The sequence below is a fragment of the Bombina bombina genome, chromosome 2, assembly GCF_027579735.1.
Source record: "Bombina bombina isolate aBomBom1 chromosome 2, aBomBom1.pri, whole genome shotgun sequence".
Lineage (NCBI taxonomy): Eukaryota > Metazoa > Chordata > Amphibia > Anura > Bombinatoridae > Bombina > Bombina bombina.
The window spans coordinates 1122472778-1122500154 of record NC_069500.1 but is presented as its reverse complement, the minus strand read 5'-3'; the positions used below and the strand labels follow the sequence as shown (position 1 = coordinate 1122500154).

The window sequence follows — 27377 nt, the reverse complement described above, 5'->3', positions numbered from 1 at the left end:
CGGTTTACCGACTGTTTTGTTTACAGACAGAGGTAGCCAATTTACCTCAAGGTTTTGGAAGACACTCACTACAAGTCTGCAAATTGAACAACGGCTAAGTACTGCTTTCCACCCACAAACGAACGGACAAACTGAAAGATTGAACCAATGGCTTGAACAATACTTACGTTGCTACTGCTCATACCATCAACATAAATGGTCATCTTTTCTTGCTATGGCAGAATTTTCCTACAATAACACTATCAACAGTACCACCAATTACTCTCCCTTTTTTGCTAATTATGGGTTCAATCCTAGATTCAATTTTCAGCATTCCTCTTCTGAAAATACACCATCTGTTGACGAATTACTACAACGCCTATCTGAAAACTTTCATCATCTATCTACTAACATACAGCATGCACAAGCATCTCAGAAAAAGTATTATGACTTAAGACGTAGAGTTGCTCCAAAGTATGAAGTAGGAGACTTCGTGTGGTTGTCAACCAAAAATATCAAGTTACATCTTCCCAAGAAGAAATTGGCTAGTCTATTCATAGGCCCTTTCAAGATCACTCACATAGTAAATGAGAATGCAGTTACCTTGGATCTACCTGATAATTTGGTAATACACCCTACCTTCCATGTCTCTTTACTGAGGCCTTATACGGGTCGACACCCTCCTACTCCTCTCCTTCCTCCTGATCCGGTATGCCTGGACACAAACATGTACGAAGTTCAGGATCTCTTGGATTCAAGATATTATAATGGTGAACTTCAGTATCTAGTGAGATGGAAAGGGTTTTCATCTGAAGAAGACTCTTGGGAGCCTCATACTCATATTGATGCTACAAGGCTTGTTGCACGTTTTCATAGACGTTTTCCCCACAGACCAAAACATCCAGCCGTGGTCGGCTTGCTTGAGGGGGGGGGACGTGTAAGGATTCCACTCCTGGTTTTCCTTTTTTCTTCTACAGCTCACCTTACACCTCTATTTAAGTCATGTCTCCGCCCCAAACAAGTGCTTAGTTATTAACTTCATATCAGCTAAGCTCTATACATCCATTTCTTAACCTGTGCATTATTTCATGAAATTGAAGATATTTGCTACTACAAGTTATTGGATTACAATTACCAGCAGGAACTGTTACTACTACCTGCTACCCAGTGAACGAATTTATTTCATCTAAGTTACTTTACTCTGAGGATTGGATCTTTTTCATCAGACACCTGCAAGCAGTACAAACCGGGACTTTCAAGGAATAACCGCAAGTAACATAAAATTCCTAAGTTGCTGCCACTCAGTTAACTGACATAATTGCTGCAATTGTTATCATATCGCTACTTCTGTTTCAATATAACTTTTTGTAACAAACCAGTTCCACTGTAACGCTACGGAACAGCTCTGACGTCATCAGCAGGGGAACTCCTGTGTACTTGACACGCCCCTGTCAGCAGCTGCAGATTTCTGTGTTCTCTCTCACTACATATTACTCGGTTACTACTATAATCAGGTTTAACGGTGGTTAGTCCACATAACTCTTGCTACCTATCTAAACAAAGGTCTCAATATTGAAATTCGCTGCTTATCAATTCTGAATATTATTTCAGAAATCTTGTACTTCATTTTCAGTTATAGTTTGGAATATTGCTACACATTAATTGTAGCTTATCACTACAAATATATACTCATACTTCAATTCATCATATATTAAAACTCACTTTGAATCATCACAGCCTATGCTGAAATAATAGTCTGTATTTCAAAGTGAAACATTCACACTTTAAGGCAGTTGAGATCCAACATAATAAAACTCATTACACCTACTAATCATGCAGGAAAAAGCTCATGATTACTCTAAGTGTAATATAAACAGACCAGATTTAAGGGGCTACAGATTCGTAAACTCAGTGGGGATAGAGCCAGCCCAGGCCTGGCTAATATCGTTATATATCCAGTGGCTAATGTGTGTGATGTCAGAAAAAACTATACACAAAGTTGCAAGCATCAGGGAAAGTTAATAGTTATCTGAAAGTGTACTACCCAACCTAACACACTAGGCATGGTAACTAAGGACAATATATATACAGCCATGCAGAACTAATAAACAAGAGTCAAATCACCCCTAGTCAATATAGTATTGAGCAGCATATTCCAGTAAATATCAGTAACTGCTCGTTTGATCTATCCTACATAGTCTTTTATGTACAATTGTGTTGCTGGTCTCACTATTAGGAAGCTATGGCCTCAGAGTGTCATTAGGATCTTGCACTCCTACCTCTACACAAGGCTCGCAATGTTACTTCACTGAATACGATTTTTATATTTTTTTTATATATGTTTTTACAAAACGTTGCAACAAAAGTATCTATACTATATGCTCTGGAATGCACTGTATGAATTTTTAGTTGTGGCTACATATTTACTTGCTAATTGAATATGATCATATACCTAATTGGGCTCTTTTGATGTGGATTGTTTCTTTATTTACATTGTTTACTTTGTATTGTGTGATTGGTTGCCTAGGCAACTGATTTTTGGCGGTTTTTGCACAAAGGGGAGGGGGTTTATGTATGTTTAAATGTTTGACTCACTTGTATATTGTTGGTCTGATGAAGGGGAGCATTCCCCGAAACATTACCGAATAAACTGTTTAAACTTAAGTCCAGAGAGTGCTGTTTCCTGCTTGAGATATAGATATCTATATACACACATACAGAGACAGTGTGATACAGCGCTATGAACCTGGACAGTCCCAATATACAATCAAATGTACCAGTAAGTCCTATATGTATAGGTCTCGCTTTGTTTTCTTCCAGTGACACCAATAGCAATGTCCAGGGGGAGATAGAGTTGTTTAGTTCCACCTGCAGCCTATTCCCAAAGATGAAAGAAGTTCCCCTGTAAACAGGGGAGCTCTTGGGGCAAGAAATTCTGAAACAGAAGAGGGAAGGGCGCACAGCAGAGAAAAACTCCTGGTGTAGTATGTCTAAACACTTGTTTCAATGATTACAATGTGGTGACAAATGCAAACTCACGTGATTCCACCTCAACCATATGAGGTATAGATAAGACTCTGAGTGGTGAATATCCACTAAGGAAGGTAATCAAATCCCCTTGCGTCTGCGACCTGTTTTCACTCCTCATGCACAGTTGTCACCTCTCCGGCAGAAACTTAACCACTTCTAGAAAGGGAGACTGTGAAGTGTATCCTGGAGGAAATCCTTTTCTCACAAACGTGGATAATAAAGGGGATAAGCAAATATATGTATCCAACACCATAAAGTTGAAAAAAGGTGTTTTTATTCAGATACACAATTCATAAAACATATAAAACTTCCATAAAAACTTCCATGAAATAATCACTCATAAGAAACCGCTTATACCAGTTCATGCACCTTGTGTGTGCAAAAAAACGGTGGTTGCACACACAAGGTGCATGAACTGGTATAAGCGGTTTCTTATGAGTGATTATTTCATGGAAGTTTTTATGGAAGTTTTATGAATTGTGTATCTGAATAAAAACACCTTTTTTCAACTTTATGGTGTTGGATACATATATTTGCTTATCCCCTTTATTATCCACGTTTGTGAGAAAAGGATTTCCTCCAGGATACACTTCACAGTCTCCCTTTCTAGAAGTGGTTAAGTTTCTGCCGGAGAGGTGACAACTGTGCATGAGGAGTGAAAACAGGTCGCAGACGCAAGGGGATTTGATTACCTTCCTTAGTGGATATTCACCACTCAGAGTCTTATCTATACCTCATATGGTTGAGGTGGAATCACGTGAGTTTGCATTTGTCACCACATTGTAATCATTGAAACAAGTGTTTAGACATACTACACCAGGAGTTTTTCTCTGCTGTGCGCCCTTCCCTCTTCTGTTTCAGAATATATATATATATATACACATATATATATATATATATATACACATATATATATACACACACATATATATATATATATATACACACACATACACACACACACATACATACATATTCACACATGTTGATTGGAGTAGCCTTGTTAGTCCAGAGATTTAGATATCAAAATAACAAGAGTATTGCATTGAGCAATGATACTTTTTTTATTGTACTAACTATACATTTATAAGTTGACAAGCTTTCGGAAGAGTTCCTTCCTTTATCAAGTCTGGAGACTTGATAAAGGAAGGAACTCTTCCGAAAGCTTGTCAACTTATAAATGTATAGTTAGTCCAATAAAAAAGTATCATTGCTCAATGCAATACTCTCGTTATTTTGATATATATAATATAATATGATCCTAAACTGGAAGGTGTATTTCTCATCCATGTTCCCATAAGAGTATAACAGTTTAAATGAAAAACACTACATTATAATAGGTCTGCATTCAAAGTAAACAAATTGAAAGGGACACTGTGCTTTAAATTTGTATCCCTTAAACATGTTCCACAGTATTAAGTGTATGGATAACTGATCATTTTGGGTTTATTTTTAGCATATAAAATACCCATTTGAGGTCACTGAAAACTCAACCAATTGTTATCAAGAATGTGTCCATATAAATGGGCTGATCATGCAGGAAGAGCAGGTCTGCTAGTCTTATCTCTATTTCTCTATATACACACAAACGCCACTATATCTTATCTCTCTGTCCATACACAACGGCCATAGCAATTGAAAATAAAAAATATAGTATCTATCACTCCACCTCCCACTGTGAACTTGACCGCTGCTTGTAGTATAGGTGGAGTTTCCACAGGCTAAAGTAGTTATTTTTTAAAAAAATGCAAATAAATTAAAGCAGAGACAATTTAAGGTGCAACTGCCCTTTAAACTGTCATTTGTTAGCAATTTTGCATTGTTTTTCAGTCCCTGGAAAACCTCTTATTTGGGAGGGGGTTACAAACTCTCCCCAAAAGTGAAGCTACAGCCAGATTCCTCCCTCTGATTGCTCAAACTCCGCCCATCACCAATCAGTTGAGGGAAAAAAAAAAAGTTAGGTGACATATAAACTTCTTCAGTGCAATATCCTACCTGGAAGAATTGGTACTGGTATGCTGTATTTTTCTGTTAAGATGTTGAACTTATCTTTAGTTACAGGTGTATGAAGAGGAGCCTATAAAAAGGATTTAAAAAGGTCAACATATATTCACAGGACAGGTAACAACAGTATATAATACAAGGTTCAGTACCGCTGACAAGCAAACTTGTCTGCTTAGCTAAAATCAAATAACAAATAGTAAATATAATATGTTGCTGTTATATAGACTGAATAAAATGTAGTATATTCCTCTGAAATATTGGTTCTCAAAAGGTTATTCATTAATTGTATAATTAAGATGCGTGAAGAACTAGTGTATTTTGTGACAGAGGTATTACAACAACATAATTAAAGGGCCACCATAGCAAAAAAAATAAAAAACTATATTTAAAACTAGCGACCCTGCACCTCAGTGTGTAACTCCTGTGAAGAGCCCTACTGGTCCCAAGTGGAAACTACATCTGACTCAATCAGCACCATTAGTACCATAGCCGAGTCATATGACTAGCGCTGCTGATTGAATCAGCGGCAGGGTGGTTAAAAATCAATGATTTTTTTTTTTAAATTAAATAAGCTTTTGTTTAAATAAAATAATAATTTTGAGGAAAACGTTATCTAAAGATAGTTTCTATTTAACATACATTATAATGCAAAGGTTATTCATCCTGAAATAAGGATTAGTTTTTAATTATGTAGCATGATGCTGTACATTCTTAGCTGTAATGAATATTATAATATTTTACCTCTCAATAATTTCAATGATCTATCTTTGTATTTCAAATGGTATATAATCAAATCAGTAATTGTCTGTTATAACTAGAAATATATCTGAAAAATTATTATTGTAAAAATGAAACCTTTATGTAGAAAAACTGATTTAAATTTAATCTTACTGTCACAATTTAAATCAATTTAATTTAAAACAAATCCACCAGAGGCAGAACTTTTCTTTACTTACTGCAATGAGATTTTTTTTAGTGAAAATGTTTCTGCAGGTCATTTTTAAATAAAATTCAATTTTAAATTAGACAGCTACACTAAGGCACCAGTTAAATTGCAATGTGTTGGTTAACTGGAGAGTAAAGCAATTTTTAATGTTTTATAATATAGTGCAGTAGTTGAAAATTGCATTGCAAATTGGCTGCATACAAAAAAAAGACATTTTAAAATGTCTGTTTAATAAATCTGTTTCCTTTTCTCTTGGTCTAACATAGAAATGTAGTAATAAAAAGATGCAGTGCTCTTACATTCAAAATAAACAGCTTTGCAGACTGGGAAAGGCTAAGAGAAAAAAAATCTCTGAGAGCCCGTTTACAAGCAATATGCTGCTGCTTTGCAGCGCTACTGCATATTTGACTGCTCACTTCAAACAGCACTTTGCCCTGGATGCACTGTGTTAAGGTAAATGTATACAGTGCAGCCAGAGCACAGCTCTGTTTGAAGAGAACTGTCTAATTTGGAGCAGCACTACAAGTTCAAGCGCTGAGAGTTCCTGCATGTGTCATGCTCTTTCTGCAGACATGCTGCATTTTCTGCGATGACATCTCACATCACTGTATGTTCTGCCTTGGGGATCAGTGGTAGTTTACATTTGAGACTAGCAGTGCCCTGAGGGTCCCAAGTGGTACTTCTGAGTTTTTTTTTATATATAAGCATAGCTTATACTGTATCAGTAATTAAGCACTGCATTGCTAAATGTTTGAATACAAAATTACAGGAATCATGGGTATAATAAATAATAAAAGTACATTACAAAATCTTTTCCCATTACACAAACATTTCATGGGGAAATATATTTTGAGTTTACTGTAACTTGAAATTAAAATGAATACAGCCCTAGATCTCTGCTGTTAAATGTTTTAATGCCATTTTGTAGCCCAATATCCTTATGGGCTAAATACATAATGAAGATCTATGACCATTAGCATTAGCCTACTCAGCACAGTATAACCCCATTACTCATAAATTACTCAGCACAGTATAACCCCATTACTCATAAAATTATTTTTTCTTATCTAACTACCTCTCATGTTCTTTTCCTCTACAACACTGCTGCTCAAATGTCATTTACAATAACAAAAGAGCCTGTTGGGTCACAGTGAATGGGGTTAACTTGCTCAGAGCCCTAATACCTCTAAGATATTTAGCCTTGATTAAAATGAATCAATATGGAAACTCATTTGCTAGCTGCGTATGTGCAGCTACACAAACCATACTAGGTTGCAAGTCAGCAGACTCGAGAAGAAAAAATAATGATGTACCTTTTATTTACACAACGTATATAAACAGTGTATGGGAAAAACACAGAAAACAGACACCTATATATATCTCAACTTGAGTCTGCTGGCTTGTGGCCTAGTATGGTTCATTGGGCTGGACATATGCAGTGTGCGTTAGAAGGGCCATGTGAGGAGATTTGAGGGCTGATTCCCTTCCTTACACACACCAAAGACTCCATTAGCATGGTATGATTTTTACAATTTGATAGTTGGCCTCAAGTTGGGAGCTTTACAGACTGTGCTTATAGAAACATACATTGTCTGAATTATCAACATATAACTAAATGGCAGAACATTATGTGGGTTTTGAATCAATATCTTTTTATGATCCTTCAGGAAGACAAACATTCAGGAGTCAAAAGCTACACACCTAAACTGCACTAGGATAAGCTGCCGGACTGCATTATATTTAATTAAACGGTGTGATTATCAGACAGCAAGCCTGCGACACGTTTAAAAAAACTGTAGTGCTGAAGAAGATAGCGTTACAAAACAGTAAGTAAACTTTCGGTTGCATAAATGACATTGTGTTCAAAAATTAAAAAGTGACAGTCTACTCCATAATTTTTATTGTTTAAAAATAGAGATAATCCCTTTATTATCCATTCCCCAGTTTTGCATCACCAGCACGGTTATATTAATGTACTTATACCTCTGTGATTACCTTGTATCTAAGCCTCTGCAAACTGCCCCCTTATTTCAGTTCTTTTGGCAGACTTGAATTTTAGCCAATCAGTGCCCTCTCATACGTAACTCCACAGGCGTGAGCACAATTATATCTATATGGCACACATGAACTAACATCATCTAGCTGTGAAAAACTGTCAAATGCATTCAGATAAGAGGTGGCCTTTAAGGGCTTAGAACTTGGCAAATGAGCCTACCTAGGTTTAGCTTTCAACTAAGAATACCAAGAGAACAAAGTAATAAAAGTAAATTGAAATGTTGTATAAATTGACATGCCCTATCTGAATCATGAAAGTTTAAATTTTGACAAGACTGTCCCTTTAAGTGCACATAAATAAATTACATCTCTAAAAAGAAACATATTTGCAATATACATGTATTGGCAAAAATGCTTCTAATAACAGTTATCACTGTTTTAGTGTTAAAGGGACACTAAAGTCAAGATTAAACTTTCATGATTCAGATAGAGCATGCAATTCTAAACAAACTTCCAATTTACTTCTGTAATCAAATTTGCTTTGTTCTCTTGGTATCTTATATTGAAGAGTAAAACTAGGTAGGCTTATAAGAGCTCAGGTGTGTGTATATGTCTTTAGTCGATGGCAGCAGTGTTTTGCTACATGTATAAAACAGCTACAAATAATGTTGCAAAAGACTGAGCCTACCTAGTTTTATTCTTCAATAAAAGATACCAAAAGATAGAAGTAAATTGGAAAGTCGTTTAAAAATGTATGCTCTATCCAAATCATGGAAGTTTAATTTTGACTTTACTGCCCCTTTAACATTTTTCTCTGCATCTGCAGCATAGCTAAATATCTCAGTGCATCAGCATTTTAAATACTGCTCTTGTTCAGAGCACCAGAGGGGTTTGTATCATGTCAGCAATTAACAAAGTGAGTCCTTACCAGATGATACAAGCATCGTAGGCTCTCTAAGCAAGTGCTGTATTTAAAATGCTGGTGCACGGAGCATACTTAAATACACTTTTGAAACAGCTATAGCTTTTATTAGAAGCATGTTTGCTAATGCATGTATATTACAAAATGCAACTATTCAAAACTAAAATGCATCTATGTTAACTCCAGTTTTGGCTGAAATGTCCCATTAATTTCAATTTTTTTTTTCTTTTTAACAGGTATGGCTATCTTCAGGCTACATATTTCTGCAAGTTTAGTGTCCCTTTAATTCAAACAGCTTTAAAGAATCAGACAATGTATTTACACAAGGAGCATGAAGATGCAAATGCAATTCATTCAGTGTTCTTGCACATACCCCTCTCTCCTTATAGTCAGGGAAAAGTTCCACTAGAGCCCTGGGTTCCAGACATGCTCCCGACAAAGTGTGGGCCCCTAGTTGGGCTGACTTCTCCACAAGGCACACGCGTAGCTCTGTGTTGTTCTCTGCCGCAAGTTGCTTGAGTCGTATTGCTGCGGAGAGTCCTGCAGGACCTGCACCCACTATCACAACGTCCGCCTCTTCAGCAAAACGTTCCATATTCACCTCTTCAATAAGAGAGGGGGGAAACAAAAATTATGGATACTATATAAAGATGTATTAAGGCTTTAAGTTAAAGAACATAAACCAAAATGTATTTAATGCACTAAAATAATTATTTACCATGAGACTTTGCACATTTACACATAGGTTAGATACGTTCATTAACTGCTTTTTATGCTAAGTGGCAATGTTAAAAATAGCACAACACATTCAAATATATAATAAAAAACACAGCAAAAGTAAAACAGCACAGAGAAAAATTGTTGTTTAAAATAAAGGAGCATAAAAAGTGTTGCCAGTTATTTTGTGTGCAAACCTATGATCTGAAATACACACAAGGAATTATCGGGCAATTCTAGAATAAAAGTATTTACAGTTCTCTTTATAGATACCTTCATACTTTCATATAAAGAACTGCCATTTTTAAAGCTATAGACATACAGTATCGGCCACTTTATTAGCTACACCTGTTCAATTGCTTGGTAACACAAATTGCTAATCAGCCAATCACATGGCAGCAACTCAATGCATTTAGGCATCTAGACTGGGTGAAGACGACTTGCTGAAGATCAAACGAGCATCAGAATAGGGTAGAAAGGGAATATAAGTGACTTTAAACGTGGCATGGTTGTTGGTGCCAGACGGGCTGGTCTGAGTATTTCAAAAACTGCTGATCTACTGGGATTTACACGCACAACCCTCTCTAGGGTTTACAGAGAATAGTCTGAAAAAGAGAAAATATCCAGTGAGCAGCAGTTGTGTGGACGAAAAATGCCTTGTTGATGTCAGAGGAGAATGGGCAGACTGTTTTGAGATGATAGAAATGCAACAGTAACTCAAATAACCACTCGATAAAATAAAGGTATGCAGAATACCATCTCTGAACGCACAACACGTTGAACCTTTATGCAGATGCGCTACAGCAGCAGAAGACCACACCATGTCCCACTCCTGTCAGCTAAGAACAGAAAACTGAGGCTACATTTTGCACAGGCTCCCCAAAATAGGACAATAGAAAATTGTAAAAACATTGCCTGGTCTGATGAGTCTTGATTTCAGCTGCAACATTCAGATGGTAGAGTCAGAATTTAGCCTAACGAATGTGAAAGCATGGATCAATCCTGCCTTGCATCAACTGTTCAGGCTGGTGGTGGTGGTGTAATGGTGTGGGGGATATTTTCTTGGCACACTTTGGGCCCCTTAGTACCAAGTGAGCATCGTTTAAATGCCACGACCTACCTGAGTATTGTTGCTGACCATGTCCATCAATTTATGGCTACAGTGTACCATTCTTCTGATGGCTACTTCCAGCAGGATAATGCACCATGTCACAAAGCTCAAATCATCTCAAACTGGTTTCTTGAACATGACAATGAGATCACTGTACTCCAATGGCCTCCATAGTCACCAGATCTCAATCCAATAGAGCACCTTTGGGATGTGGTGGAACGGGAGATTTGCATCATGAATGTGCAGCCGACAAACCTGCAGCAACTGCGTGATGCTATCATGTCAATATGGACCAAAATGTCTGAGGAATGTTTCCAACACCTTGTTTAATCTATGCCACAAAGAATTAAGGCAGTTCTGAAGGCAAAAGGGGGTCCAACCAGGTACTAGCAAGGTGCACCTAATAAAGTGGCCGGTGAGTGGATATGATTTGCCACATGGCTGAGTAAACAGTTACAATTATATTAAATGCCAAAAAGTTTTATCATGGATATGATCGAGCAGCAATTAAACAAGTTAAGAATAATAATGCATGATTAAGTTAAAGTTGCTTAAACAAATATTGAAATGAACAATAAAAATACACACCAGCTGAAATGCACTGGGACTAAACTATAAAAGGAGAATTCCAAAAAGTATCACAAAAAAATAATATTCCCTTGAGTGAAGTAAGACAGAGGTGGCAAGAAATGTGCGTATACGATTTTTTTTTTTTAATTCTTAGTGACCCTGGCTTAGTAGCTGTATGCAGAATCGGTGCACTTTTTTCAGGGCTGCTGATGTCTTCAGCTGTGGAGCCATAAAGATAGCACCCTACAGCAGCAGACAACACACATTATGAGCGGAGCCATCATAAAGAGGTAAGTTGTTTACAGTTCATAGCTTTATTTCTCTGGGAGTGATTATGACTAAAAAACTACTTTTATTAATGGATATTCATGTTGTGAATAAAATAATTTTACAGTACAGTCTTTTATGTACAAGGAGACAATTAGATTGCTGTATTTTTAAACAACTTGGCACTGTAAGCAATCACTGTCCTATACAGACTAATTTCTCCAGATGAGCACATATTGTCTATAAATTAAAGAAAGCCACGATGACTATTTTCATAGAGGAAGATTACACCACTTAGCAGTTCAGACACAGAATAATATAGATGTTACTAAGGGCTATATAACAAGCGGAACGCTAAATATCACTTGCATGCAAGCGATATTAGTGCTCCACTTTGTAATACCAGCGCACGATAATGTGCGCTAGTATTACAAGTAAATTGCAATGCAAACGCGAGAGCGCTTCCATAGGCTCCTATGGGAGTCTTGTTCTGATGCCGTTAGAGACGGCATCAGAACCTCACACATCAAAGGGGGTTAGTTGCGCACTTGTAAAGTTAATTATTGCACGCCCGCAAATAGGCAAATTTTACTCCTTTGCGGGAGCGCAATAATTTAGTAATCCACTTGTAATCTAGACCTAAATACATGTGATATTGTATAGTGTATTGAGGTTCCCCATCTTCTTCTAGCCAAGGGTTCTGCAGTGTTAAATCTATCTTTTACTGCGTTCCAGTGCTTCTGTGTTTGCACATTCGATGCAACTCTCCTTTAGATACCTGCAGTGAAACCTAGGTTCCAAAAAGGTGGCACCCATAATTAGATGGAGATACATTAAATGTATTCAGTGTCCTTGTAAGGACAAAAAATAGCAAGGGTGGATGGAACATGCAGATGTTTGTGCTATTGGAGTCTGAATGTATGCAGAGACAGTTATAAACATGTCAGTAATTTTATTACCCATTCCCCAGTTTTGCAAAACCAACACTATTGTTCAATTGTTCTAGTAAGCAAAATGATGAAACAAACAAACCTTCCCATCTTTTGTCCTGGTCTCGGGGGTAGATTGTATAATGTGTGGTGATACGAGGCACAGAGGATGACCATCTTTTAACACAGAAGGGGGAGAAACCTTTCTTTAGTGGCTTCAGGGTATTCAAGCACCTGTGTGCTGTGTGTGAAGAAAACAAAAATTACAAATGTTAGTACAAACAATATACATAATCATGGAGTGACAAATTCTGCCACTTTTCCATATATCAGAACTTGATAAATACCAGGCGCAAGAGTGTAACATCTGCTAAACTTTTACTTCATATGTGCATTGAGTTTGAACTAAGTAACCTTTGTGGCTATACACTATATCCAACATTACTAGAGACCAGGCACAAGGCAAGTGCCACTGTTATAGATGCTGGATGCCAATATAAATAATATAGAATACACAGGATAGAGCCCTCCCCCAGCATTCAAATACCCAATCATGATAGTGAGCAATTCACATTAAAACATGGTATTTTCTCTTCAGACTTAAAAGGGTTATAATAAGTTGGTGTATTACAAATTATAATACTATGTATCATATATTTTTATAGTGGCATTGTTGACTAGTTGTTTGCCACATAAAAACAAACAAACAAACAAACGGACAACCACTGCTTTATAAATACAGAAGGCAAGAAGAGTACAACTTGTTCAGCTAAATGACCTTTCCCCTACATTAGGATGTGGCCAGCAGGGGCTGTACTGAAGCGGTTAGTGCTACTGTGCGACCACCTCTATAACAACCGTGAACAAGGAGAGGGCACATCCTCTGTTTACATAACATTTGGGGTACAAGGCTATATCTGTGTGAACTTATTAAACATATGTGCCATGTACGCTGCATGTCTACGGATACGTGTAAATTGACTAAACAATTTGACATGGGATTTTGCAGCGCTTTGGAACTAGTGTTATTAACACGCAAATATCAGAGCAAGTAAGCATTTTACCGCAAAGTTCTATGCAAATTTCTCGCACTGTTTATTATTCTGACAGCTAAACAAATCACAGTATAACTGGCGTACACAACATCTAGCACACGATTCCGCATTACTTGCCTTGCACTGTGTATTTGCACAGAGGAAACATGACGGTGTTGCCGCAAACCACAGGTCAGATACCCACTATAGGTTTACAGTAGCTGCCAGTGTCACCCTGCTATGATCGCCTGGCAGTGTGTAACACATAACATCTAACCTTCTACTAACGATAAATACGCATGCGCAAAGGCTGGATACCACAGTTTCTTGGGATTTGTAGTCCAAAAACAAACCGGTTCCCACCGCCAAAGAGCCACTGTAGTATGAACTGGACTACAACAATAGAGATTAGAATGGCTTTAAAGAGCGATACGTCATTGACAGAGTTATAAAACGAGCTTGGCACTGTTTATCATGTGTGCGGCACCACTTAAAATACAATTGTTATGTAGCATGTTATGAAATTTGTTACATTTCGTAATTGTCTCAGTAAAGCTCAGGTCACGTGCAGTAATCAAACTGCTGCGGTGGTTTAATAAAGGCAATATATATATATATATATATATATATATATATATATATATATATATATATATATATATATATATATATATATATATATATAATATATCTGCAATAGCTAATCATTAACAGCTTTACATTCACATCTTACTTAAACGTAATTTTGTTTGTGGAAACTGGAAAGGAAGACCATTTTATTTGATCATACTTCATTTTTGTTTGTTTCTAAACGGTTTATTGTCTGTTATAATACTGTACAATGCTTTTGCTGATATATTTTACAGTTATAAATAAAGTTTATCGTAACCATTGTAATACAGATTAGGAGCTCTATGCGTGGCTGCGTGCTGATTGGCAGTAAAGAATTAGCCATCTGCCCTATCTGTTTTCTGATTGGTTGTGAAAGTTGTAATCAGCGCATCGCGCGCGAAGTTAGAATTCATTCTTTCCTGGGTGTTCACTCACTGTTGATTCTGGAAACGTCATTTTCAGAGATGGCTGATGTTGCTGTTGTTGAGCTTAGTGATCTTCACGAGTTACTGGAGGAGGTGGAGCTGCAAATAGACGATGTAAGTTGTAAATAGATTATCATAATGTATATGCTATGTTTCATTAGAAAAAATACTGGTACTTGGACATATATATATATATATATATATATATATATATATATATATATATGTATGTATATATATGTATATATATATATATATATGTGTTACTTTGAGCACCAGTACAACAGTTTCCCCTGCAATGCAGTAAGATTTTTTTTCAGTTACAATTACTGGATCCAAAGGGACATATCACTAAAAAAAAGCTATATGAAAGAGCAGCTGATAAAACATATTTTGAGTGACTTTGTATGAAACTAACAGTAAGTGCATGATTGTTTACTACTGAATCCCAAGACTCTACAGGTCACATTAACACCCATTTTCCGAAAAACAAAGCATTGTTACACATTTTCAAACAATCTCTTTAAGATGCAACAGCGTATAGGGTTCCTTTAACATCATTGTTGAATGATCACATGGTTGCAAAAAAATATAATCACCTTTTTTGTTTTATGGGATCTCCATCTTTCATGTAAGAGGAGGTTGAAGAAAGTATGTTGACAGATGTCAGGATTCTCAAACATTTAGGGGCCAATTTATCAAGTTTTGACATTGATAAATGCTGACAGCATACGCTGTCAACATTTATCAATGCACAAACATTTAATGTGAAATGCTTGTGCAATGCTGCCCCCTGCACATTCAGGGCCACCGGGCCGCTAGCAGGGGGTGTCAATCATCCCGATTGTATCTGATCGGGATGATTGCTATCCGCCACCTCAGAGGTGAGAGATTAGTTAAGGAGCAGCGGTCTTATAACCGCTGTCTCAACTTTTGCTTACAGCGAGCCTAAAGGCTTGTGCGGAAACAGCTCAATTTGCAGCATCATAAATTGGCCCCATAGTGTTACATTGATCTACTTATAGGGATTTAAAGCTGCAGAATTTGTTGGGACTCTACAAATATAGGATAATTATTACATTTATTTAAAAGGGCAGCTTTCCAAATATAATTTATCATTTGTTTGTATAAAAGCATCATATAATCCCAGATATAATTACATTTTTGTAATAGAATGTCCCATTAACACATCTGCATCACAATAAGTTAGTGTGCCTTATGTTTTCAATTTCAGCTCTGTTATTGACAAAAAATTCTAGGATGTCTTTAAAAATCTCTTTTTGGTGTAGACGTCCTTATTTATTCTTTATTTTTGCAATGTTAATGAAATCCTTGTATTCCCTGTACAATGCAACTGGGATTATTTTTCACAATTAATTTACATGGGTCCCAAACATAACGGAAAATGTATATGTATTTTCCCCTTTCTTTTGTAGACTGCTTTTTCACTGACCAAACTTCTAGAGACGACTTCGGTTTTATCATCACAAATGGAAGACCTTGCTGAGAAATGCAAAGAAAATGCTACTTTTCTAAAGACCTGGAGGGATCTGTTGAAAGAGGGGTACGCCTCTATGAAACCAACCACTTGATGCAATAAATTCACATTTTGTTTTCAAATTTTGTTTGGTCAAAGTAAAGGTCGTATTTAAAGGCAAAAGGCCATTAAACTCTCAACATAACTTAAAATTGTTGAGACAAAAGACGTTAAATGTTTATTTTCAAAGTGGATGTCCCTTTGGTAAGAATCATATTTTGCTCCCCTGCAACAGAGTCCATTCTCTTGGTGGCCCGTACAATGCCTACATTTAGTTGTTAGAAAGGAATAAATGATTATGCCATTAAAGTGTTACGGAAATACTTTGTCACCAAGTAAGTTTGCTACTGGAGCCATTACTCAGACAACCTATATAGCACCAGGAGACCATGCCTTGTCACACTGACCCTCTGGGCTTTTAGGTTTGCAAACTACAGGATATGCAATATGTTTGTCTCCTTACTAATCTCTGCAACCTCCACAGTCTCTTCACCCTCAACATGATGTTTTTCACAAATGGTCTCTTTACAACTGCCCCTGTGTAACAACCTTATGCAAATACTTGTGTCCCATACTGCAACTCATGCTCCTTGAATTAGTTGTGGCCATCACATACATAACTTCTAGATAGAACATGCAAATGAATATATTTAGTTTGTTCATTTCAAAGCCATACATAAGACCTTTTAAATCAACTTTATTAAAGAGACACTAAAATCAAGATTAAACGTTTATGATTCAATGCCCTACTAAGCTTGTGTAAATAGTTCACAGTATATACATATGTTTTTGTGATTGGCTGATGGCTACAACATGACACAGGGGGATTGAAAAGTAATAACTCTTACATTTATCAGAAATAAAAAAAAAAAATCTACTATTTAAAAGGGATATGAATGCCACATTTGTTTTTATTTGTGATCCCGTTAGAGAATACAATTATAAACTACTTTACAATTTCCTTCTATTTGATTTGCTAAATTCTCATGGTATTGTTTGTTGAATATGCAGCAATGCACTACTGGTAGATAGCTAAATGCATTGGGTAAACCAATAACATGAGGCACGTATGTGCAACCACCAATCAGCAGCGCCTGAGCCTACCTAGGTATGCTATTTAACAAAGGATACAAGGAGAACAAAACAAATTACATAATAAAAGTAATTTTTTTTTTAAATCACATTCTGACCCATGTAAGAAAAAAATATATAATTGAGTAGTTTAAAGAAATTTCTTAGTTAAAGTTGATCACCTGGCCCTGTACTGCTTTATCATCTAAGAGCCCGACAAGCTATGACAAAGATAACCTCCGCATTCCTTTCAACAGGGGTTTTCAAAGCCTTAGGTGGTAGACCTCCCCCCCCCCCCCCCCCATAGATGTTACTTTATTTTATTTTTTCTCTCTAAAGAAAATTGTAATATTTACTTTTCATGTGTAGAATTTAAATCTGATCCAGGGTTTTCACACACAACTCTGAGCTGATTCTGCTCAACTGAAAGAGTGCTTCATGTTTCAATTTGCACTTTTAACTCCTGTGTAAAACGCAAGTTACTGATCAAGACCACAAACAAAATGCAGTATCTGAGCTATTTAGATCTCAGTTCTTTTCTTACACCTGCTGCTTCTAATTTCCAAGGCATAGTGAGAAGTGTCACTTGCTCGTGCATCTCCCCTTATAGGCTCTAGTAGTGCACTGTGAGGGAGGCCTGACTCACACTAAATTGAAGGAATTGATGATTAAAAGTGGGTTTGGTTCTATAAACTTTAAGGAGTTTGTTTTAGATGGATTTTTTTTTTTTTTTACTACAGTAGGTGATTTTGTAAATTGAAAGGAGCGTGCATATCTGTAAAATGTAGTTTTATAAAAAAAAATTGACAATGCTTTATTGATCTATTTTTCCACGCATTTTCTGCATAAACTACAATAGATGTCTTACATTTTTCACTTACTAATGTAATGGGAAAACAAATAATTACAGCCCTATTGGTATCAATTGTTCTTCTGTCGCCATGAAATAAAGGTGAGAGATTACTTAACTGTCACGGCAGTGAGAGTGTAAACCTATTACTCTCTAGGATGTGCAGAAAAACTGCACATACAAATGTGGTTTATTACTGACTAGTTACTTCTGGAAGCATATCAACAAGTTCTTGTGGGGAAAATAAATCTAAAGAGTTTACCACCGGTAACTAGAACAAAGAAAAACATGAAATTAAAGTTTAATAGCAGGAATTTAGCCTATATATGTTACGGAGAGTCAGGATTTCACATATAATATGATGGAGGTCATGAGTTTGCTTGTATGGCATTAGCAACAATGTATTTTATTGTCACAATAGACAGCACATAGCAAGGCCTTTAGTTAATATGTGTATATCCAGGGGTAAATTTGGATGATGCTGATGTATCCTAAAATATAAGTACAGGATGAGAAGGCAGGAGTTTTTAAGCCTTCACAAAGGGAGATAAACATTCATGATAGTATGAATTGTTTAATTATGTGCAATAAAAGGACATTTGCAATATTCTTTCATTATTTATTTTGCCCACATTTATGCAATTTACCTCTGAAAATTGTGGGTTTACTAATCCTGAGAATTGGACACTCACACTGCAGACTTCACAAACCTAAACCTTTGGTAAAAAAAACCTACTCCAATAGTAAGCTAATATTGACTCCTCCAAATTAAGCAAATAGTGGGAAGAGTTTGGCCATTGGAAAAAGTTCTTTGTTGACCTGACAAGATTTTATGTGCTGATACAGAAATGCTACATTTTTATTGGTTTCTGAAATATTCCTAAATTTGGAGTATTTGCCATTTTATACCTAATATTGTATAGCTATTGAATGCTCAAATTTAGCACTTGTATCTCTCAATTATATCAATAATTAATTTATGTAATCAGGAAAATAGTCCACCTCCTAAATACATACATCAATAACATTACATTTATTATTGCATATCTACTGAACTATTTCTTCATTCAGCACAGCTATTTTCCTGGAATTTGAAGCTGGGCAGTGGATGTCACTTATTAGCGAGTTATCTATATGTATAACCTAAATATGCCAGATCAGGCATAAATAATATACATCATCAAATGTGTAGCTTGTTCATCATTTTACCATTGATAATGAACGCTAAACCTTAATCATTTTCCATTGACTATGGCCAGTCCCTAAAAAGGAGGGGGATCAAGTAAAGAGTTCATTAAGATAAATAAAATTAGGCAATTTATAGATTAAACATTCAAATAATTTGGAGACAAAGGGAAGTAAGAAGACTGGCCGACAGAAGTTTTTTCTTTTGGATTGGTGTGATTAAAGCATGCTTGAATGTATCAGTAAATAAGCTGAACAGTGAGTTTGGTAGTGGGTGGAGGTGCAGGCGGAAATAGGAGGGAGTTAAAGGTTGAAAATAGCCTTCTGGGGCTGAATGAATGAGTTGACAAAAGGAGAAATATAGTTGTTTTGCTCAGTTGAGGACAGAGTTGTATGATCTGAGGATAAATTTATAATGCAGGAAATCAGCACAGGTGCATGAGTTTCTCCACTGATGTTCAGCAGTCTGTGAACATATCTAAATTAAGCAGGTCTGTTTTAGTGTGCCATGGTTGTGGGTTAAAGGGACACTGAACCCAATTTTTTTTTCTTGTTTCAAAGAGCATGCAACTTTCTAATTTACTCCTATTATCAATTTTTCTTCAATCTCTTGCTATCTTTATTTGAAAAAGAAGGCATCTAAGCTTTTTTTTTTTTTTTTTGGTTCAGACTCTGGACAGCACTTTTCTATTGGATGAATCTATCCACCAATCAGCAAGAACAACCCAGGTTGTTCACCAAAAATGGGCCGGCATCTAAACTTACATTCTTCAAAATTCGGACAAATTTGGAGCTTCGGATCGATTCTAATTTCTGAATTACTGTAGCACCGAAACTAACAAATAAATCCGAATTAGTTTGGATTTATTCGTTGCATTTGGATGGCCATGGACTGATCACAATTACACTAGTATTGTACAGTATATTAGGTTATATCACTCTGCTATGGGTTACACCTAATATACAGTACATAATACTAGTCTAATACACAGCACATCCCACCTAACACATACCGAACTTCCGAATTTACAAATCGAATCCGGACCGAATACATCTGAATTTATTTGAATCCGAATTAATCCAAATTAATCCGAAATGAATTTGAATCGATCCGAAAATGAAATTTGAAAACATCCAAATCGATCCGAAACAAATTTTTCCACCGTGCACAAGTCTAATTATGATGGGAAGCTGCAAGAGATGCAAATTTGTGTCGGTTTCTGAAAATGCTGACAGTGTAAAATTAATGTTGTTGAAAATGTAGAGAGGCATAATCCATCAATACTTTGCGAGTAATAGTTTTTTTTTTTAAATTACACAAGTTGTACTCCGTTTAACCCCTTAAGGATGCAGCTTCAGTTTGCAATAAATAATTCAGTCATTGGTCATTAAGGGGATAAACTAAAAAGTAAAGAAAAAATACAAAAATATAGTCTAGTACGACTATTAAACAAAGAAAGAAATAACACTAAAGTCTATAAAGAGATTGCTTTAACAATTGACATTAATACTAACAATGTAATACAAAAAACACAAATTTCTCCTCCCTCATCCCCCCACACCTCCCCTTTCCACCAATTTATGGATTTAAATTTGATACTCCTAACATATGTGCTGTTACTGTATTTTTATATAGCTGACTTTCAAACCTGTCCTCATGCCTCCTCAACAGGCCACATTTTCTCTTGTTAAGTGTATCCAGTCCACGGATCATCCATTACTTGTGGGATATTCTCCTTCCCAACAGGAAGTTGCAAGAGGATCACCCACAGCAGAGCTGCTATATAGCTCCTCCCCTCACTGCCATATCCAGTCATTCTCTTGCAACTCTCAACTAAGATGGAGGTCGTAAGAGGACTGTGGTGTTTTATACTTAGTTTATTTCTTCAATCAAAAGTTTATTTTTAAATGGTACCGGAGTGTACTGTTTATCTCAGGCAGTATTTAGAAGAAGAATCTGCCTGCGTTTTCTATGATCTTAGCAGAAGTAACTAAGATCCTTTGCTGTTCTCACATATTCTGAGGAGTGAGGTAACTTCAGAGGGGGAATAGCGTGCAGGTTTTCCTGTAATAAGGTATGTGCAGTTAAAATATTTTTCTAGGGATGGAATTTGCTAGAAAATGCTGCTGATACCGAAGTAATGTAAGTAAAGCCTTAAATGCACTGATAGCGACTGGTATCAGGCTTATTAATAGAGATACATACTCTTATAAAAGTGTATTTTAAAACGTTTGCTGGCATGTTTAATCGTTTTTTTACATATGTTTGGTGATAAAACTTATTGGGGCCTAGTTTTTTCCACATGGCTGGCTTGAATTTTGCCTAGAAACAGTTCCCTGAGGCTTCCCACTGTTGTAATATGAGTGGGAGGGGCCTATTTTGGCGTTTTTTTGCACAGCAAAAATTACAGACACAGACATCCAGCTTCTTCCTGCATGATCCAGGACTTCTCTGAAGGGCTCAAAAGGCTTCAAAAGTCGTATTGAGGGAGGTAAAAAGCCACAGTAGAGCTGTGGCAGTTGTTGTGACTGTTTTAAAAAAATGTTTTTGTCATTTGTTATTCCGTTTTTGGTATTAAGGGGTTAATCATCCATTTGCAAGTGGGTGCAATGCTCTGCTAACTTATTACATACACTGTAAAAATTTCGTTAGTGTAACTGCATGTTTTCACTGTTATTTCAGAATTTGGGAAAATTTGTGTTTCTTAAAGGCGCAGTAACGTTTTTTATATTGCTTGTAAACTTGTTTTAAAGTGTTTTCCAAGCTTGCTAGTCTCATTGCTAGTCTGTTTAAACATGTCTGACACAGAGGAACCTACTTGTTCATTATGTTTGAAAGCCATGGTGGAGCCCCATAGGAGAATGTGTACTAAATGTATTGATTTCACCTTAAACAGTAAAGATCAGTCTTTATCTATAAAAGAATTATCACCAGAGGGTTCTGTCGAGGGGGAAGTTATGCCGACTAACTCTCCCCACGTGTCAGACCCTTCGCCTCCCGCTCAGGGGACGCACGCTAATATGGCGCCAATTACATCAGGGACGCCCATAGCGATTACCTTGCAGGACATGGCTGCAATCATGAATAATACCCTGTCAGAGGTATTATCTAGATTGCCTGAATTAAGAGGCAAGCGTGATAGCTCTGGGGTTAGGAGAGATACAGAGCGCGCAAATGCTGTTAGAGCCATGTCTGATACTGCGTCACAGTATGCAGAACATGAGGACGGAGAGCTTCAGTCTGTGGGTGACATCTCTGACTCGGGGAAACCTGATTCAGAGATTTCTAATTTTAAATTTAAGCTTGAGAACCTCCGTGTATTGCTTGGGGAGGTATTAGCTGCTCTGAATGACTGTAACACAGTTGCAATTCCAGAGAAATTGTGTAGGCTGGATAGATACTATGCGGTGCCGGTGTGTACTAACGTTTTTCCTATACCTAAAAGGCTTACAGAAATTATTAGCAAGGAGTGAGTGGGATAGACCCGGTGTGCCCTTTTCCCCACCTCCTATATTTAGAAAAATGTTTCCAATAGACGCCACTACACGGGACTTATGGCAGACGGTCCCTAAGGTGGAGGGAGCAGTTTCTACTTTAGCAAAGCGTACCACTATCCCGGTTGAGGACAGTTGTGCTTTTTCAGATCCAATGGATAAAAAATTGGAGGGTTACCTTAAGAAAATGTTTATTCAACAAGGTTTTATTTTACAGCCCCTTGCATGCATTGCGCCTGTCACTGCTGCGGCGGCATTCTGGTTTGAGGCCCTGGAAGAGGCCATCCAGACAGCTCCATTGAATGAAATTGACAAGCTTAGAACGCTTAAGCTAGCTAACTCATTTTGTTTCTGATGCCATTGTTCATTTGACTAAACTAACGGCTAAGAATTCCGGATTCACCATCCAGGCGCGTAGGGCGCTATGGCTTAAATCCTGGTCAGCTGACGTGACTTCAAAGTCTAAATTACTCCACATTCCTTTCAAGGGGCAGACCTTATTCGGGCCTGGCTTGAAGGAAATTATTGCTGACATTACTGGAGGCAAGGGTCATACCCTTCCTCAGGACAGGGCCAAATCAAAGGCCAAACAGTCTAATTTTCGTGCCTTTTGAAATTTCAAGGCAGGAGCAGTATCAACTTCCTCCGCTTCAAAACAAGAGGGAACTGTTGCTCATTCCAGACAGGCCTGGAAACCTAACCAGTCCTGGAACAAGGGCAAGCAGGCCAGAAAGCCTGCTGCTGCCCCCAAGACAGCATGAAGGAACGGCCCCCCTATCCGGAAACGGATCTAGTGGGGGGCAGACTTTCTCTCTTCGCCCAGGCGTGGGCAAGAGATGTTCAGGATCCCTGGGCGTTGGAGATCATATCTCAGGGATATCTTCTGGACTTCAAAGCTTCCCCTCCACAAGGTAGATTTCATCTTTCAAGGTTATCAGCAAACCAGATAAAGAAAGAGGCATTCCTAAGCTGTGTGCAAGACCTCCTAGTAATGGGAGTGATCCATCCAGTTCCGCGGACGGAACAAGGACAGGGATTTTATTCAAATCTGTTTGTGGTTCCCAAGAAAGAGGGAACCTTCAGACCAATCTTGGATCTAAAGATCTTAAACAAATTCCTCAGAGTTCCATCATTCAAAATGGAAACTATTCGGACCATCCTACCCATGATCCAAGAGGGTCAGTACATGACCACAGTGGACTTAAAGGATGCCTACCTTCACATACCGATTCACAAAGATCATCATCGGTTCCTAAGGTTTGCCTTTCTAGACAGGCATTACCAATTTGTAGCTCTTCCCTTCGGGTTGGCCACTGCCCCGAGAATTTTTACAAAGGTTCTGGGCTCACTTCTGGCGGTTCTAAGACCGCGAGGCATAGCGGTGGCTCCGTATCTAGACGACATCCTGATACAGGCGTCAAGCTTTCAAATTGCCAAGTCTCATACAGAGATAGTTCTGGCATTTCTGAGGTCGCATGGGTGGAAAGTGAACGTGTTGAAGAGTTCTCTATCACCACTCACAAGAGTCTCCTTCCTAGGGACTCTTATAGATTCTGTAGAGATGAAAATTTACCTGACTGAGTCCAGGTTATCAAAACTTCTAAATGCTTGCCGTGTCCTTCATTCCATTCCACGCCCGTCAGTGGCTCAGTGCATGGAAGTAATCGGCTTAATGGTTGCGGCAATGGACATAGTGCCATTTGCGTGCCTGCATCTCAGACCGCTGCAATTATGCATGCTAAGTCAGTGGAATGGGGATTACTCAGATTTGTCCCCTCTACTAAATCTGGATCAAGAGACCAGAGATTCTCTTCTCTGGTGGCTCTCTCGGGTCCATCTGTCCAAGGGTATGACCTTTCGCAGGCCAGATTGGACGATTGTAACAGATGCCAGCCTTCTAGGTTGGGGCGCAGTCTGGAACTTCCTGAAGGCTCAGGGATCGTGGACTCAGGAGGAGAAACTCCTCCCAATAAATATTCTGGAGTTAAGAGCAATATTCAATGCTCTTCTAGCTTGGCCTCAGTTAGCAACACTGAGGTTCATCAGATTTCAGTCGGACAACATCACGACTGGCTTACATCAACCATTAAGGGGGAACCAGGAGTTCCCTAGCGATGTTAGAAGTCTCAAAGATAATTCGCTGGGCAGAGTCTCACTCTTGCCACCTGTCAGCGATCCACATCCCAGGCGTAGAGAACTGGGAGGCGGATTTTCTAAGTCGTCAGACTTTTCATCCGGGGGAGTGGGAACTCCATCCGGAGGTGTTTGCTCAACTGGTCCATCGTTGGGGCAAACCAGAACTGGATCTCATGGCGTCTCGCCAGAACGCCAAGCTTCCTTGTTACAGATCCAGGTCCAGGGACCTGGGAGCAACGCTGATAGATGCTCTAGAAGCTCCTTGGTTCTTCAACCTGGCCTATGTGTTTCCACCGTTTCCTCTGCTCCCTCGACTGATTGCCAAAATCAAACAGGAGAGAGCATCAGGGATTCTGATAGCGCCTGCGTGGCCACGCAGGACCTGGTATGCAGACCTAGTGGACATGTCATCTCTTCCACCATGGACTCTGCCTCTGAGGCAGGACCTTCTAATACAAGGTCCTTTCAATCATCCAAATCTAATTTCTCTGAGACTGACTGCATGGAGATTGAACGCTTGATTCTATCAAGGCGTGGCTTCTCCGAGTCAGTCATTGATACCTTAATACAGGCTCGGAAGCCTGTCACCAGGAAAATCTACCATAAGATATGGCGTAAATATCTTTATTGGTGTGAATCCAAGAGTTACTCATGGAGTAAGGTTAGGATTCCTAGGATATTGTCCTTTCTCCAAGAGGGTTTGGACAAAGGCTTATCAGCTAGTTCTTTAAAAGGACAGATCTCTGCTCTGTCTATTCTTTTGCACAAGCATCTGGCAGAAGTTCCAGACATCCAGGCATTTTGTCAGGCTTTGGTTAGGATTAAGCCTGTGTTTAAAACTGTTGCTCCCCCGTGGAGCTTAAACTTGGTTCTTAAAGTTCTTCAGGGAGTTCCGTTTGAACCCCTTCATTCCATTGATATTAAACTTTTATCTTGGAAAGTTCTGTTTTTGATGGCTATTTCCTCGGCTCGAAGAGTCTCTGAGTTATCTGCCTTACATTGTGATTCTCCTTATCTGATTTTTCATTCAGACAAGGTAGTTCTGCGTACCAAACCTGGGTTTTTACCTAAGGTGGTTTCTAACAGGAATATCAATCAAGAGATTGTTGTTCCATCATTGTGTCCTAATCCTTCTTCAAAGAAGGAACGTCTTTTGCATAATCTGGACGTAGTCCGTGCCTTGAAGTTTTACTTACAGGCTACTAAAGATTTTCGTCAAACATCTGCCCTGTTTGTCGTTTACTCTGGACAGAGGAGAGGTCAAAAAGCTTTGACAACCTCTCTCTCCTTTTGGCTTCAGAGCATAATACGCTTAGCCTATGAGACTGCTGGACAGCAGCCCCCTGAAAGGATTACAGCTCATTCTACTAGAGCTGTTTCTTCCACCTGGGCCTTTAAAAATGAGGCCTCTGTTGAACAGATTTGCAAGGCTGCGACTTGGTCTTCGCTTCACACCTTTTCAAAATTTTACAAATTTGACACTTTTGCTTCTTCGGAGGCTGTTTTTGGGAGAGAGGTTCTACAGGCAGTGGTTCCTTTCGTTTAAGTTCCTGCCTTGTCCCTCCCATCATCCGTGTACTTTAGCTTTGGTATTGGTATCCCACAAGTAATGGATGATCCGTGGACTGGATACACTTAACAAGAGAAAACATAATTTATGCTTACCTGATAAATTTATTTCTCTTGTAGTGTATCCAGTCCACGGCCCGCCCTGTCCTTTTAAGGCATGTCTAAATTTAAATTAAACTACAGTCACCACTGCACCCTATGGTTTCTCCTTTCTCGTCTTGTTTCGGTCGAATGACTGGATATGGCAGTGAGGATAGGAGCTAAATAGCAGCTCTGCTGTGGGTGATCCTCTTGCAACTTCCTGTTGGGAAGGAGAATATCCCACAAGTAATGGATGATCTGTGGACTGGATACACTACAAGAGAAATAAATTTATCAGGTAAGCATAAATTATTTTTTTAAGGTATCTGAACTGGAGCAAAGGTGAAATAATCAGCTGATTAGTAAACATGGTTATTTTACCAGCTCTTATCCAAGGTAATCCTGAAAACTTGGCCTGTTGGGGGGGCCTGAGGACAGGTTTGAGAACCAGTGTTTTAAAGGGATAGATCTCTTGATCCTGCATGTTTTCAGGAAATTTTTAATAAACCATTTCTGGACTTGTTCATTATTTATTTGAGTATCAAATTGTTCAGCAGTCATTTGTGTTTCAATAATATTTAACCATTCTCCCAATCTGCAATTTTGTGTTGCACTTTCACAAGAAGAGATCTGGCACCGAAAAGGACCAAACCCCCAAGTGTCCACCTTCTTTCGTATTCAGAGACATCCAAAACCTCAGAATGCACATGCCTTGTCTGAACTACTGTATAATAATTGCTATCTGTAACCCGATCAATATGACAAAAAGTGACAAATTCTGCAGCGCTGTCCATGGGTAGAAAAGATAAAAATACGATATATTTTTAAGAGACAGGACAAAATTTATCAAACAAATATAGTAGGAATTGAGGGCCCTATTCTCTTTGGATTTGCAATCTAAAATTATGCTTG

At 38.0% G+C, this 27377-nt stretch overlaps 2 protein-coding genes across 2 annotated transcripts in view; one reads left to right on the top strand and one right to left on the bottom strand.

Annotated features, from left to right (window-relative positions):
* ETFDH (electron transfer flavoprotein dehydrogenase) overlaps positions 1-13797 on the bottom strand; it is a 157146-nt gene extending 143349 nt beyond the window's left edge. The window contains exons 1-4 of the mRNA XM_053703777.1: positions 13643-13797; positions 12574-12711; positions 9250-9479; positions 5005-5086 (exon numbers count right to left, since the gene is read on the bottom strand). Of these exons, the coding sequence (XP_053559752.1) occupies positions 5005-5086; positions 9250-9479; positions 12574-12711; positions 13643-13673 (481 nt within the window). The 5' untranslated portion in view covers positions 13674-13797. The remainder of the gene's footprint in view (positions 1-5004; positions 5087-9249; positions 9480-12573; positions 12712-13642) is intronic.
* Positions 13798-14523: 726 nt separating this feature from the next.
* C2H4orf46 (chromosome 2 C4orf46 homolog) lies at positions 14524-16387 on the top strand. The gene is made up of 2 exons (XM_053703780.1): positions 14524-14655; positions 15978-16387. Exons 1-2 carry the CDS (start codon positions 14581-14583, stop codon positions 16131-16133), a joined length of 231 nt encoding a protein of 76 aa, XP_053559755.1. The 5' UTR covers positions 14524-14580; the 3' UTR covers positions 16134-16387.
* Positions 16388-27377: the final 10990 nt, after the last annotated feature.

What these genes read in the sequence shown, in the direction of transcription:
- C2H4orf46 (XM_053703780.1), top strand. Translation starts at nt 14,581, where the DNA reads ATGGCTGATGTTGCTGTTGTTGAGCTTAGTGATCTTCACGAGTTACTG. An exon ending in TGGAGCTGCAAATAGACGAT is followed by an intron (nt 14,656 to 15,977) that starts GTAAGTTGTAAA and finishes TTTCTTTTGTAG; the next exon opens with ACTGCTTTTTCACTGACCAA.